Consider the following 21,934-nt stretch of genomic DNA (forward strand, 5'->3'; position numbering starts at 1 on the left):
TTATTCTGTTTATTTTCAGTACTACTATTAACCGGAAACCTATTTCGACTCCAAAGCCGAAAGCAAAGAAGAGAAGGAAACATGAATTAGACTCAGATTTAGAGTCTTATAAACCCAAGCAAAAGAAGCCAAAGGTTAGTTATTAAAGTCAATCGTGCATTTTTCATTTCATAACAAAAATTTAAGTTTCGTTTCTGATCATGCCTGTTACAATTGGTTGGAAAATTAAAAATTTTCAGTGTTTTTGGGAAAATAACAACTTTGGAACTTTGGAAACAATTGTTGGTATTAAGTTAAGTGTAATTCATTTAATTTATTTGAGAACATAGAAATAATAATAATTAATAATGTAATGTTTATTGGCTCCTGAAAGACATTTTTGGGTCATGTATGGGACACATCACATTGATTGTAAATATTGCAGGCAAACACTATTCATTGCAATTAGAATTGAAATTTCAATCATTTCCTCATGTAGGAGATAGATATCAATAAGTTTATTTCCATTCCTTCAGTAGAGATGATACATGCTCCTAAAGCAGTTAAAATGAATTCTGTTTGAGGCTCACAATGTGGGCATCACTTGCCTCGGTTGCCAATTAATGTTTCTTGCTTGCTAGCAGGCAAAGCGCAAAGTCATTGAAGAAGAGCCACCTCCGCCATCACCTGATGAGCCGGTGCGAAGGACAAGGGGGAGGAAAATCAATTACCAGGAAATTATTGGCTCTGACAGTGAAGAGGTATGTGTGCCAGTCTGTGAAATTTTGCCTTTCAAATTTTTTCTTCAAGATCAAAATATCATAAAGAAGCAAGTTCAATGCATAATTTCAAATTTTATAGATTCTCTTGTCTTTCATTTATCCTAAAGAAAGCCACGATTATTAAAGGCCCACCTATCCTGCTCATGAGTTTAAAAAAACTCACTGTAAAGATTTCAATAGGGTGTGTTGCAGCAGGGCCGAATTTAATGTCTGTATTAAGGTTAAGAAGCACCAACCTGCCTTCACCCACATTCAACCCTCTTCCCATTTTGCAAAAATCTCAATTTCACACCAACAATACTGCAGATCCAAAAATTCACCATGAAACTGGAGACATCCTGGAAGATGTGGAGATTGTGCTTTACAGCAAAGGCTCCCCTCTCTCCAACGTAAATGAGTGCATAGTCCCCTGACATTCACCCTTTACTTATAATGCCTGTGTCCCCTCCCCTATCCATCTTCCAGTTTACCCATGCCCACTGACTATGTACACCGGTGACTGCCATAATTAGCCTAGAATGTAGCCACTGTACGTTTACTTCATAAATTCCTGTTATCAACCCCAATGAACATCTACCTAATAAATGTTCTCTCCTAACCAATATGACCCCCCTCTCTTCACCCTCAGCCGCACTCAATTCTTTCCACCCCCCGCTAATTTTTATCTATTCATAGGCTATATAAAGGACAGTAGAGCATACTGAGCAATAATATTTTGACTCTGAAACACATGTTGTTTTCAAAAACTAAATTATTAAATTTTACTGGGTAATTCTATTTCTGTCTAGATAAAGGTTTGCAAAACTGCAGTTTATTTAGTTATTTTTTAATCAATGTATTAGTCTGTTTTTATGCCCCTTCTAATCATTGGTCATGTTCAATTAATTTATGTAGAAATAGTGAGTGTTGCATAACAAAGCAACTAAATTTATTTTTAGCCAGGAAATTGTGAAAATTATTTGAAATTTTCAATTAATTATTCTGACATTTTAATTTTAAGGGGCACTATACAGACATAGTTGCACAACTTGGTTGGCCAGTTATCAGTTGGGATAACTGATGCGTCAATTTTAAGAGAGCATTTACTAATTGCTGGATTATAAACGATGGGTTATCACATTTTCAACTAATGGTATATCATTAGTGTACAATTTGGTTGTCTTTTATTTGCATCTCATGCCACCAAACTTATTTAAAGAGCTGCTGGAGGTATCGCAATGGTGAAATAAAATTCTTTCTCTAAGAATTGCACCTCTCTTACCCGATACTCGTTCTTGGCTTTCAATAAAACTACCGAGTTCAGCAAGCCTTCATTTTTAAAATTTTGATTCCACACCTCAGTGTCAAGAATGATGATATAGTAATGTGTATTGTTCACTTTGAATGAAAATTGAAATAAAAGTGAGTGATGATGGTGGGAATTCCCGAAGCAATGAGTTGTTTTAATTCCTCACTCAGGAGGCCCTTGGGTTCAACCAGAAGGACGACAGCGAGGATGAATTTCTGGCCGAAGATGATGAGGAGGAGGATAAGGAGGCAGTGGCCGTCATGCCCAAGGTCATCCAGAAGGTTCCCCCCCCCAAGACGCCCCCATCAATGACATCACCCACAGCATCGGCACAACCACAGTTGACTCCTCCGAGGCGACAAACACCTCCCCCCACGGCCCCAAGGACCCTCCCCAAGGCAACGACAATCACGCCCACAAAGCCCCCCCCGCAACCCGCGGAAACCATGGTGACCCCTCCACCTCCTAGGCGGGTCACTCCTGAAGAGGTGGCTGCAGCCGCAGCAGCGGTCGCGGCCAGCCCTCGTGCCGTTCCTGTCATAGCATCGCCCCCTTCGGCGAGCGTGGTACAGCCCTCGGTTAGCATCATCCCCACTTCGCCCCCAATGAGACGGACACCCACCAAGGGGGAGAGGGGAGGGAGGAAAGGGGCACAGCACACGCCGGTGACCATTGGACGGAAGCTCCCCCCTCCCAAGATGAAGAAGATGCGTGGTGGAGGTTTCAAGGCATCCCCGCCCATTCCCAGCATCACGGTGCAGGCGGTGCCTCCCCCAGGGGGCAGCAGAGGCTTGGAGGACAGCGAGGAGGATGAGGAAGAGGTCGAGACCGAGGAGGACAGTGACGAGCAGATGGATGATGGAGGAAGGTCACGGGTTGTCCTCAAAGGTTGGTCACCTCATATTATTCAAGATAGTGGTGAAACCTCAAATTTACATGTACTGAAATCACACTATTCTCTCGATTTATATAATTTGTTAATGGCTTAACTGGGTCTCCACACGGATCAATGTGGTGTTAGAACATCAAATTCGCATCCCTGAGCTATGTATTTATCTACAATCTGGCGACACTAAATGAACCAATTTTTGTTATTTTCCCTGCTATCATTAATTGCCATGAGATTTTAGGTTTTAATTGGATTATATGTTTTGCATTGGTTCAATCAAATTATTTTTGCTAGTAAATTACTTAAATAAAGGGTTACTTAACTCAGTTAAAAAGACTGTCATCCAACAAGTTTCTGTACACAAGCGTGTGCCAACTTGGCTCATGTACCAATCTTGGCACATGCACACACGTTAATCTAAACTATTCAAAATATCAGGCTTTTCTGTCGAGTGCTGTTTTTTTTTAATCACCTCAAGTAACACCACAGCTGTTAAATGGCTTAAGCATTTTATTTAATTTTTTGTTGTTTTCTATCGCTTTAAGAAGTTTCAAAAGAACATGAAAACATTCTATATGGTATTTTCTTGGAATTTTCAGCCAGGTCAAAAAACTCAGCATTTCCTTCTTCCAACTGAGAATGTTATCAAGAGAAACTGACCAAAGATTTAATTTTGTTCTTACCATTCTAACAATGTATGTCTTGCAGAGATGCCCAATGATGGCTGTTAATCATTTTTAAAAATATATCTAATCGCAAGCAGTCTGTAAATACTGTGGGACTCTGGTCCAGGGGATGATATTGATGTCCTCAGAATGCTTCTGAGGAACTGCTGTCACTATGACTACACAAGTGCCTTCTTATTCTCTTAAGTTATCGCAAATTTAATATAGTTTTTTAAAATATTGCCAATTGCCTCTGAAAACCTTCCAATTTTCAGCATGGATTAAATGTTGAAGCTTCTAGCCCTTCGCTAGTAAAACGGGGAAGTCAACACTTGCACATAAAGCACTGCGCACTGACATACTAACAAATTTAGCTACACGGCTGAAGCAATTTGTAAGGTCAGTGGTGGAGTAGCCACTAGAGAGAGAATTGAATAAGGTTTTTTCCCTGTCTTCAGTAAAACTGAAGTTTAAAACCTAAATTGATAAAAGTAGATAAAAATCCATTCTCCCCTGTTGCCTTTGGCTCCAGAGCATCCCCATTGGAAATCATGGATGTTGAAATCACCAAATAAGATGTACAGCTTGGATAGCTGATGAACTAGCCCTTCCAAGTTGCATTGGTAAGCCGGTGCACCCTCGGTACACGGTACGGTACATTTTTTCGTATTTAATTCCAGCCCCCATTCTTCACAACAATTTTGAATGTTAAGTCTGTTTTAATGATTCACAATATGCATCATAGGCTATTTCCCTGTAGATAAGTGTTTTCGGCAAAGAGTATCATGCTGCTGTTATATTACTGGTGATATCATTAATGTGTATGAGAAATAGTAGTGGTCCTATGACGCTAACCTGTGAGACGTTGCATGTTACTTTCACATAAATTCCCATTGATAAATTTTGATTACTGGGGAGAATCAAATGAAAAAAATTTAAACTTAGGTATTTTCAACCTCATAATGTCTTGAACACAAAAGATGCTAGCCTATATTATTTTCATATGTTCTTGCCATGCAATAGAAACATTCCAGAACTTTAAGTTCACAATAATTCTAGAAAATTTAGGCCACTGGTGTCAATACTTGGTGTGTTTGCCCTGGTCAACAGGAGTCTGATAGAGAATTGATGCTGCTCAGGAACTGCCTAGTTCACATGTAAACCTGTTGGAGTGACAGAGATGAATCATTAACCTCATTCATTGATGAATTTCAACGTTTCTGCTCTACAATTTGTCAAAAAACAAATGAGATAATGCTGTTCCTCCGTGGTGCACGTTGCAAATGCACTGCCATATTTACCCTATTGTTGCTTTCTGGCATCATACAGCTAACTGCGGGACACTCATCGAAACATGGCTATCACTTTTGCCAACTAATGGGACAGTGGGGCAACATTTTGAAATTTTAGTGCATTTTCAAGGATTTCACTCGATTCGCCCTCGTAGTTTTAGTCATCCACGATGGTACTCAGATCATGGCTTTGAATTTCACTGCAGATGTATTTTGAATAATTTTGCAGGGATTGGTGTCCAGGCCAAGGAAAGTGAGTACTATATGAAATGTTATGTGTATGTACTTTAAGATGGCATCAGTCCGTAGCACATACTCATATTGCATTGATAATATCTTTGTGTATCACACAACAATTCATTTACTGAACCAGGTATTGCCACTACAACTGTCATTTTCTAGGATGTTAACCTTTGTACTAGTGTCTTGGAAGGAGTTCTGAGTATTTTTATTAGGTAATGGTGACAACCTCTTGACATTAAGTGTGCTGAATATCTTTATGTATATAACCATTCTCTGCTTTGAAGTACCCGTGCAACATCTTAGATGAAATCGGATGCAAGCGGGCAATCCTTATACGATTTCCCATTTCCTCTGACCATCCTTTGTCGACCCTCAGGGAAGCTGGGCAGTGGGGGAGTGGTATCGCTGGGCCCTGCAGCCGATAGAGCCGGCCTCAGGGTCACCCTGGTCAACGCCCCGCCGCCACCACGTCATGTCGGGATGCATTCCTCGGCCGGCGGGCCGCCCAACATCTCCGTGCGGCCCTCGGGTGGTGGAGGAGGGTACGGCGGCGGCAGCTTTGGGCAGATGCCCACGAGCTCGGGGGGCGTGATCACTCGCCTCCTGCAGCAATCGCCTCAGCAGCCCCCGCCGCCCCCGCAGCAGCAGTCGGGCGCCGGGGCTCCGGCCCCTGCATCGCCCTTCTCAGCCGCGGCCGCCGCTGCCCTCAAGTTCTTCCCCCAGCAGCAAGGGGGCGGCGCGCCCTCCGTCGCCGAGTCGGGAGGGGGCGTGGTCAGGGGCCCACCCCCGTACCAGATTCCCGCGGGGGCCGTCATTCGTGGCGGCCGCGTACCGCCCCCGGCATTCGGGGGCCCCAACCTCGCCTCGCCCCCGCAGCAGAGGCCCCCCATTTCGTCAGCGGGACCGCAGTTTGGCGGCCGCGGTGGGGGCGCGAGCAGGGCCCCGGCCCCACAGAGGGGTCCCATGGTGGGGGGCCCTCTGTCCGGGGGCATGTACAGGCCGATGGAGGCGTCCGGACCGCCGCCCCCGCAGGCGGGGGCGGGCAAGGCGAGGCCGCAGCCTGCGGTGCCGCCCCCGTATGCCTCCGCCCCGACCGTCCGGCCCCCGCCGCCTCCCTTCGCCCAGACACCCTCACCACCCACGCACATGGCGCCCCCCTCGTCCCGGGGGTTCCCCCCTTATGGGTCCCCGCACCACGGGCCCCCGCAACCACCCCCGCAGGCCATGCCTCCAACAGCCTCCCCAGGCGGAGGTGGCTACCCGTCGTTCGTCCCGCCCCCCGGAAATCATGCATATCCGCCCCAGCCCATGATGGAGGAGCCTCCGTATCAGTACAACTCGGTGGAGGGTGCTTACCCCCCACCGCCACCCCCCAATGGATCCGACGTGGTGCACAGGGGCCCCCCACCCTCCTCAGAGGTGCCCTCACCTCATCACCAATACGAGGCGGGCAAGGCACCATCCTACGAGGAGGAGGGTGAGTTTGGAGGCCTCGTGTCTTACTTCTCGAGCCAGAGGGAGGATGACCTGGACTCGTAGCGTGCCGATGTCTAGGCTTTCGCAACTCATTAGGTTTTGGAGATGCAGTGAAGTGCCAGTGCTGATTGGCATGGACCGCTGTCTTGATTTGGATGGATTGCTCTCCTCTCATGTGTGCATGGAGGAGACCCTGGGAGATAGTTGTCGTCCGATTCCAATGATGTGCAGGCACTGGGGAGTGAGACACGGCCATATGTGTGTCCATCCGTGAATGTGATTCGAGCCCCTGACTCCTTCTCTTGCCCATGCCCAGACAATGTGGGGACTGAGAAGTGCGTTCAAGTTTCCTTTCTCCGAGTCCAGATACTTATATCCCATGGGATACTCAAATGATAAAAATATATCATTCACTGACTTCATTGTACACTTACTTCATTCACACTATAACATACTCAATCAAACCTCTTATAGTTTTGAGTGCATTTGGAATTAATGAAAAGAAAAGAGGGTAGCGAGTGATGGGGTCTTTCAGGATTCTGGTCAAGTTTTAACGAACCCTATGGTGTGGTGGCATTGGTGAATTTTAAAGGGTGATTTCGTAGGATGTCAGTAGCCGTTTTCTCGTGGTGAAGATATGCTAGGTAGTAGGCGGTTGTGAAAATACCTTTTACCCTACAGAATTGGAACAAAGTTTCCATACATAGATAATTTTTAATGTGGTAGTTTTTAAGTTCTGAGGATAGTTTTTTTGTTGCCAAAAAAGCAACTGTGAAATCGGTATTAAAAAAATGAGGCAGCTCCTTCGCAGTCTTGTTAACGTGAGCTGGCGAATAATTCTCCTGTGCAAATATGTCAAACATATATATATTCATCTACTCACAAAATATTTTCATTTTGTTATTTTTTAAATATATCGTCATAGTAATTTTATTATTTTATCAATGAAAAGAAATTTTGTCAAATGTCACTTGTGTAAAATTAATGTTTATAAAAGGGAGAAGTTTTATATGTCAGTTTTGTAAATAAGCTGTAAATACTACTTGACAGTGTAAAGCAAAATTTGTTTGGAGAGCTGAGAGAAAAGAGATTCTTAATGCTAAAAATATTATGATTAAGAAAAAGGACGAAGGTGCGTTTAAAAAAAAAGAAAAAAAACAAGGAGTGAAGTGAAGTGTGAAAAATGTTCCCCCAATCCAAAAAATGGTGAAAAAGCAAAGGATGGACCACAACATAGAGAGAGAGAGTATATATGAAATACTGACATTAGCACAAATGAAAGTAATTATATTAGCATGTAGTATTTGAAGTATGAATTTTTTGTGGAGAATGAATTCTTGTGTGAGTGATGATTATTCAAGTCAAAAGAGAGTGCAATGCTGCAACATTGAAGCTGTTTATAGAGAACGCTGATGGCTTAATATGTGCACCAAGGGTGCTAAAAGATTTTCAGTCTTGTGCGTGGCGAATATTGTATTTGTAACTTAAAAAGTGTGCGTTTTCAATTCTTTCCTTTTTAAGTTATCTGCCTATTCTGGTTGAAAAAAATGGTGTTGGTAGAGAATATGAAATTACACTCTGTGCTAATTAGTGCTTCTTTCCCCCCCAGATGGCCTCCAGAGAGTTTTATTGCCCCCCTTCCCCCCCCCCCTCAAATCTCCCCTTTCCCCAAGCATGCGTGAGATTGAGAGTCTTATCTCATTTTTAAACTGAGCGGAAATTTTAATCAACTTCGATGTGATTGTACAGTACAATATTAATATCCATTTAAACAAAAAAACTAATTGGGTAATGGCAATTGAATCAAGTTTCAGTCTTTACCTCCTGTGACCCCATCCTGAAGAGCATTTTATCTCCCTGCACATATTTTGAGCAATCGTGAATCAAAAGAAAAAAAAGTTCTTGCTCACCTTATATCTTATCCCTTTTCCCTCTATAAAGAGTTTTTATATCTTCCAAATGATGAGGCAAATTGTTCCCAAAAATCACCAAAATTGAACGAAAATGAGGAACAGTTGGTCCTTGGCCATCCAGAGATCTTGCATCATTATTTTGTCAAAGAACACTTATAATGTACAAATCCATTCAGCTCAGAAGCTGCCAACGGCTTCACTCCCTGGTATTTTGTTATGTGGAGGTTAAAAAGTTCTTCGGTAATGAGGCAAAATCTCTTGTCGAGCTGTCTGTAAATAGTGTCGTCTATAGTGTGTGTAAAATTAATATGTATAAGTCACCAACAATTGTATTTGCAATCATTTAATTGTATTTAGAGTTTTGACCTCGTTTTCAATACATACATATTTCATTTATAAATAGATATCCTGGGTGCATAATGCTTCGTTGTAAAGAGAGGAAAAATGGATCAGATCTGTATTTTTATTATTTTTTTATTCTACTATTTAATAGCAGCCCGAAAGCAGATGACTATGTGCAGTGTAATTGTAGTTTCATTTGATGAAATGTTCATTTGAATCTTTTTTAGATTCTCTGGCAATGCTTTCTGGGCAAGAGTGCAACATAGTTAATTCTGTATATCACTATGAGGATTGAGCAATCGAAAACAGTACCGTAATGACAAAATGCTTTGAGCATCAAAAAATAAGTGTGCTATGAATGTTTAACTACTCTTTCTAACAGATTTGTATTGTTACAACTTGTAATGAAATATAAGCTGACCCATCATAACAAAGGTGGAATAAATCCAGTTTTTTTCTCCACACATTATCGTTGAAGTATTAAAACAACTCTCGTTTTCATTCGAAGTGTTGATTTCCAGCAACAAAGTGCTTCACGTGTTCAACATGAACTTTTTTAATAGTGGCATGTTCATAGCTGTAATCAATAAGTTAAATGGCTTCTTAGATTTTTATGCAAATAAGCAATTGTTTTTCCACCTAAGTGGAGTTGGCCCTATAGTTGTGAAGAATTCACATTGGATTGACTCAGTGAGATGGTACAAATTGTGAACTATTGTCCTTCTTTCCAGACCTCCTAAATGTATTTCACATATTTACACAAAATTATAGTTGGTTGCTACCATAAAATGCAAATATTTTTAGGGAAACAAAGGCTTTGGATTTTATTATGTTAGGAACACCAACATTTCATTCACATTTTGCATGCATACCAACAAAATTGACTCTTTTGTTTCAATTATACGAGGGTAGGCTGAAAACTAATGCACACATGCTTTTAGACCATAAACAAAATGACCATCAGAAGCATTCCTGGTGGCATGTGGAAGCAACAGTCCCACTTCAACGCACATGTGCAGGTTTGAGGTCGTTACATTCATCCAGTGTATTATGAGAAGCGGAAGTACGGAGATGTGTTCTAGTACTATGTCAATACAAGTTAAACAGCGTGCTGTTATCGAATTTTTGCCATCACCTCATCATCCGAGGTGTAATTATTACCCTTGAGGTGTCTCTTGAGTTAAGAAAATAAAATAAATATCGCAAGGTGCAAGATCGGGGTAATGAGGGTTTTGCTCGCAGCATTCCAATCAACGCTGTTTGTTCTCATCTGTGAGACGGCTTGGTATCCATTGTGCACAGATTTTAGGGTATCCCAATTGTTCAACAATGAAGCCGACACATTCTTTGGATATTCCAATATGGTTTGCATTACACTTTTGAGTGATTCCCCAGTCATTTTGAATCAAATCTAGTGATTGGACGTCCACTGCGTGTTTCATCAACAATTATGGCTTTTCCAGGATGGCAACCACGAAATTTTAGTACCCATCGATTTAAAGTAGACCTATCAACAGCATTGTCACCATAAACGGCCTTTAAACGACGATGAATCTCAGTAGGAGTTACTTTTTCAGCAATTAAAAATTCGATCACAGTATGCTGTTTAACTCAGGTTGACATAGCAATAGAACCAGTCTCCATACTTCCACTTCTCAAAATAAAATCACTGGATGAATGTAACGACTCCAAACCTGCACACGCGTGTTGAAGGGGGAATGTTACTGCCACATGCCACCAGGAGTGCTTCTGAAGGTCATTTTGTTTGTGGTCTACAAGCATGTGTGCATTAGTTTTCAGCCTATCCTCGTGGCAAAGACTGCTGTAATTTGCTAAATGTAAGTCTCTGAATTCTGTCACCACACCCCGAGTGAATGGGATGTTGTTCAAACTCCCATTTACCCATCTGCCATTTGAAATCATGTCACGCATGCCTGTAATTATGTTACATGGCTCATCAAGGTTCTTTGTTAGATTTTTGCATTCAATTTTCTCACAATTATCCTTGGGTGTCCGTCCTGCCTTGAAATTTGAGAACCAAGTCCATGTTCAGTACTCTTAACATATTCTTCCATTCTAATTTCGTGGTGCTTGGGATTGACTGGTAGATTCAGTCCACATTTTACACAAGGTGCATTCTCATGCCTAGAGTCGTCTGCTATTTGTGATGAAATTTTGAAGTAAGTACTAGTGCTGAAGTAACTGAAATAACTTAAATCATTGAGGTGCCATATTGATTTTTCTGTGAAATTACTTATCTTTTTGACATTTCTGGTGTGAAATAATTGTTTCCCACTTGCTTTTTTTTGAAAATGACAGGTATACTATTCTTCACTGTTGGTACAATAATCTGTATTATCATTAAACCTCAAAATAATTGTTTATATTGAACTAATAATATTATGTCATGATAGGTACTGCATCTTAAAGTGTGGATTATATTTTATTTACATAATAAATTGTTCTCGCTGCAATTCGAGACTACCGGGTAGAATGCCAGACAGAAACTATGAGTGCCAGTCCAGCCGGCATTTGCAGATGTGTTACTGAAAAAAACAAACTATGTTAAAAGACGCATAATGCTTGGTAGGGTGTGGCGCTTAGAAGAAGAGGGACTCTGAATTTGTCCAATTAAGGAAAAATCACTTGTAAACCTCAAGGATATATTATCTTGCCACAATCACTCAAAGAAAATGTCTGAAACAGATAAACTTGAATGAACATAATGAACCATAAACGATCTCCAAAATTTTTATGGTTTTAAAATTAATGCAATTTGTACCATATGAAATATATTTCTCCCTATTAGACTTATAATTTATTGGCATTGTAATAAAAATTATGGTAAGTACAGTCAGTGTTATTCATATTCAGACCTTTAGACCAACTTGTAACATTGGAAAGAATATTCATATGTTAATGTTTTAAGTGTGTTCAATTTCACTTGGACCTGCTAGGAATCAATAATGGCTCAATTTGAAAGAATATGATGACCCACAAGTGGGAAAATGATAATGACCAAGAATGAAAAGTTGCATTAAACTTAAAAGAAGAGGTGAACAGGATGCTTGAAATTATGTAATGACAGACAAAAGCGCATTATGTTATTATTGGTGAAGTATGTCATGAATGACTTATACCTTAGAATAAACTTCTCCTTCACTGGTTTGGATACATTTCCACTAGTTCCTCTCAGGAAAAGTACCTTCATCTTCAGGGAGCACATTTCTGTAATTCCTAATGCCTTTGGGAAAAATGACAGTCTCATTAATTTATAAACTTCAATTAACCCAAAATAAGAAAGGATTTTGAAGAATCCTTCCAGGTTTACGGTCAAGGCCTAGAGGGAATTTTCTTTATGTACAAGCAACTCTCATCATTCTTTTATAATGTTAAGGTTTAGTTAGATTGGAGAGATAACATATTGTTTGGGATGGTAATTATCAACACTTAAGATTTGCCAGAGAATAATGAGTTATCATGCTAAGAAAAGTTTTAATTTACGGCATCTTCCATCCTGTTAGTTGGATCATGTTTGAGATTACCTACAAGCCATAAAAGAGATTTTTTAATAGCAGTTTTTCTCCTGTTGATTGGTCACCTCAAACTGGAATGGTATCAAAATCAACCTTTAGTTCTTGTGAAATTTTTTTTCTAATTAGGTAATTTTGAAGTTTTTTCCAATTATTTTAATCAGTATGAGCCCTTCAGTTACTTTCCCCATGCCATAGTATGCTTTATCTTATTGATTAATTTTATATTCCCGATTGATGTGACTGTATCCCTTGTTTTAGATGCACACATTTCCAGGATCCATTAATGTGCTTGTATAGGATGGGATTTATGTGAAATTAATCCATTGAGCAAATTAAGGTCCAGTCATTCATAGCCTTGTATGATACTCTTGGAAGGCAGTGTCATCAGTTTTTCTGATAACTTTGCATAATCAGAAAGTTGACGGCCGCATAATATTGTGTCATTCTCTGTTTGTCCAACCATTTCAAGAGTATCTTCAAAATACATTAAATACCTGTAGGGTATTTGATGAATGTTATGAAATGATAATGTATTTTTTTTAATTTACATTTATTCAAATCCAATAATGTAGACTTTGATAATTTTTTTAAACATGGAATAACAAGAAAGACAATTGCAAACCCACACACATGGGATTTGAACCCTCAATCCTCAGGATTAGCAGCAGGTAGGAGGGCATTACCCTGCCACCATATCATGTAGTCTTATCATTGAATCTTGAAAGCTAAGCTGGGCCCACTGTGTGCCATGTTTGCAGCAGAATTGTTGGCCATTGAGGTAGCATTTAGAAACATTTAACTCTGCAACACTCACTTTCTAGTTTGACTCCTTACGCTGTAAAGCATATCTGGCATATTTTTCACACACCCTTTTGTACAGGATATTCACTCCACCATCTTGTCCCTTGGTGAGAAAGGAGTGGAAATAACATTCCCGGTCTTGTTGGAATAGCCGGAAACAAGAAGACTATATTGAGTAGCTTAAACCTTGAGTAGTTGAGGGGACTATGGGTACTATTACGAAAAATTGAACTTTTCATATTGAATCACATGGCATCAATGTGGCTAACTTTCATGAGGAGTGGCCAGCCTGTGCAGCAGTAAAGGTCGCAATCACATATTTGGATATGTCCATGGACCCTCTCGCATCTCTTCTGCTAACTGAATGACAGCCCTATTTTGACTCTCCATTGAGTGGGAAGCATCTCCTGATGGACTATGAAAATTATTTAGCTGTGTATGAAAATCTGAATATTTAGGAAAAATAAATTCATAGTCTAGGAGATAGTCCTGAGAAAAACAACAATTTAATGTTTTATTTATTTATTTATCATTAATATGACAACAGCACTTTTTGGCCTTTAAACAACGATATGAATAATAATAAACACAATTACAAACAACCAAGTCTTAGGTGGAGGAAGTACACCTATGCTGGAATCAAACCCATGACATCTTGAGTTGGCAGGCAAGGACGTTACACCACTGGAGCTGACAGCGTGCATTTAATCAGTTATAGTACTAGAATGTATTAATTTCAAGAGTATGATTTTAAGGATATTTCTGATTTATCCATTGAGGATACATATATATGCACTGAGTTTTTTGTTGGCTAGAATTGGTGCAAATGACCATCAGAGCTGAAGGACCCACCAATTTAAATATGTACCTACCTAACAGCACAAATGATCTCTACTCTTAGTCATTTTCTGTAATAAGTATTCCATAGGTGGTCACACTTTAAAAAGGCATCCTGAAAGATTCCCTTGCTGCGAAGCTCAATTGTGATGTCAATGACTATCTTCATACGTATTATTTCCCTAAGGATCACAGTGTCTATAGATTAATTTGTATGAGAATTTCAAGTGCCAATATGTCAAAAAAATAGAATAGAAACAATGGAAATGTTATTAACTGCGCTCTAGTGGAGGGGATAGTTTTTTGATAGACACAAGGACTGATTAATTTAGACTAGCATACGTCTGTCCTGATGTAACACCAAACGCCCCCAACCGGTACATATCCCAGCAACTTCCTCTCTTCCCCCAGCCATGACCAACACTTCTCTATTAGTTTTTCATTACATAATCTTCTCTCAGGTAATCATTTACCCTTTTCTCTCCCATTATCTTGATGATCCAAAGTACTACCTTTGCTGTCCTTGAAACTGAAGTTATGGATTCGATGGTTTGTGGCTCAACTTTGTGTATGTTCATAGAATGAAGAAAAAAATGTTTTCCACTATTCTTTATTTTGGTAATACTAGTTTCAATGCTTAGGAATTATCATCAGGTACACATTACTCGAGTTGAAGTCCATTTATATACCATTCTTGTGGGGGAAGGGGTGGTTGAGAGAGAGGGGAAAGAGGAGGGGTTGTGATCGGCCTTGATGGAAAGGAAGAGAGGGATGTTAAAGGGTCAGGAAAGGCTATTAGTGGGGCTCACAGTGGAGGGGGCAGGGTAGTTAGGTCTTTCCATGAGGGAAAGGTTCCCTGCCCCCCAAACATATCCTAGTGTCATTTGATGTTACAAACCTTTTCACAAGTATCCTGGTTTTTGAAGCATTGGTAGTGGTGGAAAGAGTACTGGGGCCGAACCGCCCTTCCTCAATGAATTTATGTCACTACTGAGATTGTGTGGAACAAAACTATTTCCAGTTCAACAATGAATACTACTGACAAGTGGAAGGCTTAGCAATGGGGTCTCCTTTATCAACACTCCTTGCTGACCTTTACATGAACAACTTTGAAGAAAAACGTGCCACAGTCCACAAGGTTAAAGCCAACTTTAAACACTTATGGTGTTAATACTTTGACAAATTCCAAAGAAACTGTGGGAGATGCCGCAACAGTATCAATGCGAATGATTTTTACACTCTGAAATTGTTGCATTGAAATGCACATTAGTGGATGACTCCGTTAAAAGTTACTGTTGCGGCATCTCCCGCAGTTTCTTTGGAATTTGTCAAAGTATAAACACCATAAGTTTTTAAAGTTGGCTTTAACCTCGTGGACTGTGGCGTATCGCGCACGACTACAAATGCCTGTGACATTGTATGTACGGTATTTCGTCACAACACCTTGTTCCTTTAAAAGCCCCAAAATTTCAGAGTTTAAGAGGACGCCTCGGTAGCTTAAGTGGCTAAAGCACTCGACCGGATATTGAGGGATCTGGGTTCGAATCCCAGTCAAGGCGAATGATTTTTACACTCTGAAATTGTTGCATCGTGTACCTAATTTAAAATGGGAATTTCTGTCCTGATTAAACCACCTATACAAATTGACAGAAGCCTTTAAATCATCAGAGTTAAGTCACCTTGCCCAGTAATAATAATACTTGAATCATTTTGATAAATGGTACGACCATATTAAATTTTGTCTATATTAATATTTTAAAAAAACCATAAACACAGTAATCAACCCTAAGGTTGGTTTGGTAGTTGATGGTAGAGTTCACCCAGTACTAAGCCTGATGGCATGTGAAATTCAAACATCAGGGCCAGTTCCTTTCCCTGTGCCGGTTATGGTTTCCCAGGAAGATCTGGTACCCAAAAAATCACATAGCTTGGGTGGAGCTGCAGGTGCCCAGAGACTTTTCCTGGAATCAAACCTGGACCCTCCGGTCAGTAGTCCAACGCTCCCTTTACTACCCCCTGGACTACCGCGACCCAAAAATTAATATTACTTACTATATAAACATAAATTCTTAAATGTGATGGAGATTGTCACAAAAGAATTCATCAATTGAGTAAAGTGGGTCAGCAAGTAATCAGGTATATACGCTATTCTTGAAATTCAGGATACAGTCTGATTTCAACTGAGTAGGCAGCCAGTTATACAGTCAAGTTGTCACATTATGAAATGAGTTGTAAGTTGAGGACAATGTACAATAAGTAGTATTTAGATTCGCTTTACCCCTTATGGTGTAGTTATGATGTGAGATCTTAACTGGCAAGTTTCTAGATAATCTTTCACATGAATCAGAGTCTTAAAGATATATATACTAAATACAGTCATGATTCCAAACCTTATAAAAAAAGGCTAGTAAGAATTAGATAGTGGTATATTAGCAAGAGAGCAAATAGCTCTCCTTTGCAGTAGCAAGATTAGCTTCACATGTGGGAAATGATCCCGTAACTCAATGCAATTATTCAAATGACATTGAAAGAAGGCATGGTGAAGAGTTAAATGATAATAATTTTAAATGAAAAAGTTGAGCTTTGTTAACATATAAACAGCTTTACTGAATTTATTTCAGATCTGACTGATGTCGGTCTCCCAGTTCAGTTTTGCACCAATATTAATTCCTAGTATTTTAGAAGATACAATTTCAGTTATTTTTTTATTTAAGACTGCATACAATATGCTGGATTTTTTCAGTATTTAAATATAAATGACTCTAATCGAACCATTAGCCTGTCTTTGGGCAGCAATAGATTGTGCCTTTGCATCTTCTAGATGTTGACCCTTTAGTGCTACAGCCTAAAAGCTCTACTCTAAAAGCATCACGTGGCAGCTCTGGTCTACACCTCTCTTTCTCAAAACACCAGACACTTTCAAAGTAAAAACACAAGTGTATATCACTCGCTTTCATCATCAGAGTTCTCAGAAGAGCTTCTATCCAACCACTTTTGAATGCGACGCTGCACTGTCCTCCTCTCCAGTGAAGTTCTTTCATCCTGGTCTCTTCCCAACGCTGGCAAACCTTCAGGTGATGCCCCAGTGAAATTGGGCTTCACCGCTGAAGCAGAGTCATCTGGCCAAATAACTGAATCTAGGCTTGCCTTTCCTTCTGCCTCATAGATGGGGGTGACAATAGTGGACGCACTGGCCATTGATATTTCATTTTCCTCCTTTTCTCCTTTTCCATTTGACACTCCTATAGATGGGGTGTTTTTAAGCCATGCCAACACCACATCTGGGGTTGATTCTTAAAAGTATAAAATGGCAGACATATCGTATGAGTACCTATGAGGTTACGTGCTCTTTGTGTGCTATTAAATAATACATACATTGCAGTACAATGAGGACCATAGCACAGTTGGCAGTGGTTATGGGATTAGAAGGACGTCAAATCATCACAGACAAGTGCCAACATAGGAAAGCAATCAAATTACATTCTTTTATTCGCATATCATTCCCAGAGGGATTAAAGATCAACACAAAATATTTAATATGCAAAATTTAAACTTAAGATTTTAATCATTTTTTTATTGCTTTGATTTCATATTATCATTACATATATAATTCACTTTCAGCAAAAATTGTTGCCAAATTTCTTGTTTCCGGCGTAACTTTATGGAGTTTCCATAACATATTGAAATGAAATTATTGACTTTTTAATTTCACACTTCATTTAAAAATACAACTCAGATTTCAAGATTGAATGTCATCAGGTGATCCTCATAGAAGTAAACTTGATATATATACCTTCTAATCGAGGGAGGGGTGTTGGTCAGAGAGGGAGGGTGGAGGGGTAAGAAGGTTCAAATGCAGCAGGGAAATAAAGAGAATTACATCTTTGACGGACACCAAAATATGGAATTTTCTTTTCTTCACAGCTACATTTTAACCTTTTTACCACTTCGCCCTCCCTCCTACATCTCTGACCAACCCCCTCCCTCGATCAGAAGGTATACATACCAAGTTTACTTCTATGAGGACCACATGATGATGACGTTCAACGTCGAAACCTGGGTTGTGTTTTTAAATAATGTGTGTGGAATTAAAAAGTCAATTATTTAATTTTAATTGTAGCCAAAATTACCATACCATAGCATCTTCATAGTTCTACATTTACATGTATGTATTTGTACGATTTTTCAATAGAAATAAAAATATTTCAAAAGATCAATTTCCATTACGATGAGACATGCTGTGAATGATTAACCCCCAAGTAATGAAGACAGAGGGAGAGAGGGTAAAATAGCACAAGTAAGTAGAAACAATGGGAGATTACATGTGCCGATGGGAAATTCATATGAACTGTCACAAAGGTATTAAACCCAATGATTCACCAATCTCAAACAATACAAGCCTGATCTCAAACCCAGAAATAAAAAGGAATGTTTCCTACATCTAATTCAAACAAAACGTTTTCAGAAGGAATAGCAGAGTTGTAGAATAAATTTAAAAAATTGAACACAAGCCATCAAGTTTGCTTTTCTTATGAACGTCAGAATTTCATCAGAGAAAACAAAATAAAACCAACAACTTTTAAATTCAAAGTTCAATTTAATTAGGCCTGCCTAGCCCTAAGTCATACAGAATGGGAAATTTTCACTCATAGTTTAATGATGGGGTCCATTTCTTTTCTCTGTTACCAGTGTTTTCCGAAGTCAAGGAAATCACACAAATTGGAAACCCTGGTCACATGTATCTAGAGGCATCACCTGGACTTTAAACCAAGGACCCTCCAGCTAATAACTCTGGCCTACAATACCACCTTGAAAATTCATTTGCCACACCAAAAAAATCCACCTCAAAATACAGAGAGGGTGCTTGATTCCTTTCAATGTCCCTCTGAGCCCTAGTCCCTCACATACTCCGCAACTAAACCTACACCACACATACTCTGCCACTGCCTGCGTAATCTCTTCCTCTGGTCCCCTCACCCCAGTGCAATCTGGCATGCAACCATCCATCATCACTCCCTTCTCCACCCAGTTACACCATTTAATTTCTCACTCGCAATCAATGTCTTTTTATTTTGGGAGAATGTGCGATTGAGAGAATAGTATTCTGGGTGCTGGACTGATCCTCTATCTCCACGGCTGGAAGTGCTTCTTTCATAATTTGAAAAAAGGAGTTTCTAGTCTACTACACTGAATGCTTTTTCTAAGTTTACAAGCATTAATTATAATGATATAATTTTCATCTATTTACCTCTCATCTTCATTCTAATATCTGCTTCAATGCTAGTATTTCTTCTCTTGTCCTCTTACTTTTCCTAAACCCAAGCTACTGGTCTCTGATGCATTGCTCTACTTTGGTTTTAATTTTTCTAATGATATTGCTCTACACTTTGGCTACTGAGGAGGTGAAAATGCAGAGCAAAAAACCTATTTCAAACAATTTAACGAAGGGCAATTGTTTTAAAATGTTTATTTATTTATTTATTCAGTATAAGTCCGAAAACAGCGCATTCTGGCCTTTACATCGAACTATTAACAACGATAACAATGATCACATTTACAAACACCCAAGCCCTAGGTGGAGGAAAACTCACCCAGGCGGGAATCGAACCCGCGACCCTTGGAATGTCAGACGATGACGTTACCCCGCCGCCACCGGGGTCGGCCGGGTTATAGATAAATAAGGTTGCTAAATTAAAACTTCACCTCATTACACTATAATTTTGATGCATATGTTGCATTTCAAATTAACACATTTTATTACAAAATAACTGCCTTTTTAATGAAAATAATTTTACCATGAAATGAGCTAACATAAGCCTTTTCGTTAAGTATGTTTACATTGTGATTACAAAATATCAATATACATTTAAAAATTAACCTACCTAATGGATTAAGATAAAATATGCGTAAAAAGCAGAGCGTAAACTGGTGAAAAAAATTTAACTGAGTAACAAGTGCCCAAACCTTTTCTAAATGAACAATGTTGCCAACATAAAAACAACTTGAGTAGATCACTGAACAGCATCAAAGATGGTAAGCTGTAACTTGATACTTCTTCATTAAGTGAAGAACACAATGTATATTTCCACTGTTCTTTATTTGTGTACAACTAGTTTCAATGCTTAGGCATCATCATCAGGAAACTAGTTGTACGCAAGTAAAGGATGTTAAAATATACATTGTGTTCTTCATTTAATGAACATGAACTTCCCCAAAGTTGAGCCTGGAACAATTGAATTCATATTTCTTATTAAGAATGACCTCAAATTCAGAACAAATGGAAATATTGCTTCTTGAAAGGTTTTCGGTGGCCAATGAAGGTGTGAATTGGGGAGAGATGAGAGGTGCTATGAGGAATGGTTGAGTGTTGAACATGGAGATGCTAAACTCCCTGTTTAGGCCCCATCACTCGCTGGAGAATTTTCAATGATTAGTGTCGACAACTTCATATTTAGACTTCATTGTCTCACCCTTTTTCCACATGGATTTAATCCATCGAAATGCATTTAATCTCCCTCTTTTTCTCTATCATTTCTGATTTCCTTTTATCCCTTTGGACGGATTTTGAAAAATAGGAATCGTTTATCCCAAAATAATAAGTGGTCTTTGTTTATGCAAAGACTTTTCCAACCACCCTCATAGAAAAGAGGGGTTGATAAAGTGAGAGAAAGCTCGGTGACGAATGGGTATATAGGCAGTTGGTCAAGTTGCAGTTTCAGGCATATGTTGGAGATGGAATAATATAATCACTACATAGTAATAGCACTTTTTCACCAGTTAAACATTTACTTTGGGCCAGGTTTGGATGTACCACACCCTCAGGTCAAGATGATGCAGTGCTTTTAAATTGGCTCGTGATTAATTTTTAACAAGTGGAAAAGGCAGTTGGCAGTTGCCTACAAAGGCAGTTGGCAGTATTTTGCATTTTGCAATACTATTTGGATGATTTGTATGCATGCTACCATGAATACAGATAACTTAATGCATACTAAAAGGATATTATAAATCACGGTTTCGCGTTTAAACTACAGACCAGAACAGCATTCTCCTGATAAAAGAGAGCATTGAAAAAAATTTCTCTCGGACTGATTTATTGAAGTAGTAACTTACCATTGTCAGACGAAGGTAATTTTACTGATGTAGTATCCGAGGTAGGCTGTGCACTTTCTTTAGAAACACTCTTAGATTTCTCTCCCAATTGTCTTCTTCCTAATCTGAAGCAATTGATAGGGGACACAAACTATCAGTTACCCGTCTCATTTAAAAAGCTAAATATCGATATACTCTTTACTGGGCAAATCAGCCATGAGCTCTAATAATTCTATTTTTAAAACATTATATTTTTCAAACAAATTACAACACAATTATGTTCAAATAGGAAATTTATACTGAAGCAGACGGAAAGATGAACAGTTTTCCAACTTCGTTGAACGGAGTGCGTAGGAAATAACTAAGAATAGTTTTCGAATAACTACTGCTATCTTAAAACATTTAGTAACGAATTCAATTTCAAGGTGAAGACAATAACTTCGAACTTACCTAAAGCCACTGATATCTAAGAGTTTATTGACTAGACAACTGGCATGTACAAAAGAAGTGTTAAACACGTCATGATTTGTACCGTGCAATTGCCTGCATGACAAATTGACCGCCCCGTCAACCGGCTCATCTTCGAGTGATACAGATCCACCTCCCCACTAAAGATGAATAACAAAACGGTAGACATGCAATTGGTATTGAAAGGTAACTCTAAATACATCTAAAAAAAATTATCACACAGTGAATTAACATTTCACCTGAATAAGGCTAGCAACAATTTCTTTATCAAAACTTGACTTTAAGATGACATATTTTAATTTTGTACCGTCATTGAGTGTGAACAATGTCCTCG

The 21,934-nt window shown here is 39.3% G+C and overlaps 2 protein-coding genes across 2 annotated transcripts in view; one reads left to right on the plus strand and one right to left on the minus strand.

Moving 5' to 3' along the window:
- LOC139693285 (mucin-17) overlaps positions 1-8,855 on the plus strand; it is a 70,739-nt gene extending 61,884 nt beyond the window's left edge. Inside the window, exons 18-21 of the mRNA XM_071591398.1 lie at positions 20-134; positions 621-740; positions 2,220-2,937; positions 5,515-8,855. Of these exons, the coding sequence (XP_071447499.1) occupies positions 20-134; positions 621-740; positions 2,220-2,937; positions 5,515-6,677 (2,116 nt within the window). The 3' untranslated portion in view covers positions 6,678-8,855. The remainder of the gene's footprint in view (positions 1-19; positions 135-620; positions 741-2,219; positions 2,938-5,514) is intronic.
- Positions 8,856-16,605: 7,750 nt separating this feature from the next.
- On the minus strand, positions 16,606-21,913 carry LOC139693286 (uncharacterized). Its single transcript, XM_071591399.1, has 4 exons — positions 21,908-21,913; positions 21,583-21,740; positions 21,154-21,257; positions 16,606-17,336 (listed from the first exon to the last, which is right to left on the minus strand). Exons 1-4 carry the CDS (start codon positions 21,911-21,913, stop codon positions 16,987-16,989), a joined length of 618 nt encoding a protein of 205 aa, XP_071447500.1. The 3' UTR covers positions 16,606-16,986.
- Positions 21,914-21,934: the final 21 nt, after the last annotated feature.

The sequence above is a fragment of the Hetaerina americana genome, unplaced genomic scaffold (assembly GCF_022747635.1).
Source record: "Hetaerina americana unplaced genomic scaffold, ioHetAmer1.1.p SCAF_46, whole genome shotgun sequence".
Lineage (NCBI taxonomy): Eukaryota > Metazoa > Arthropoda > Insecta > Odonata > Calopterygidae > Hetaerina > Hetaerina americana.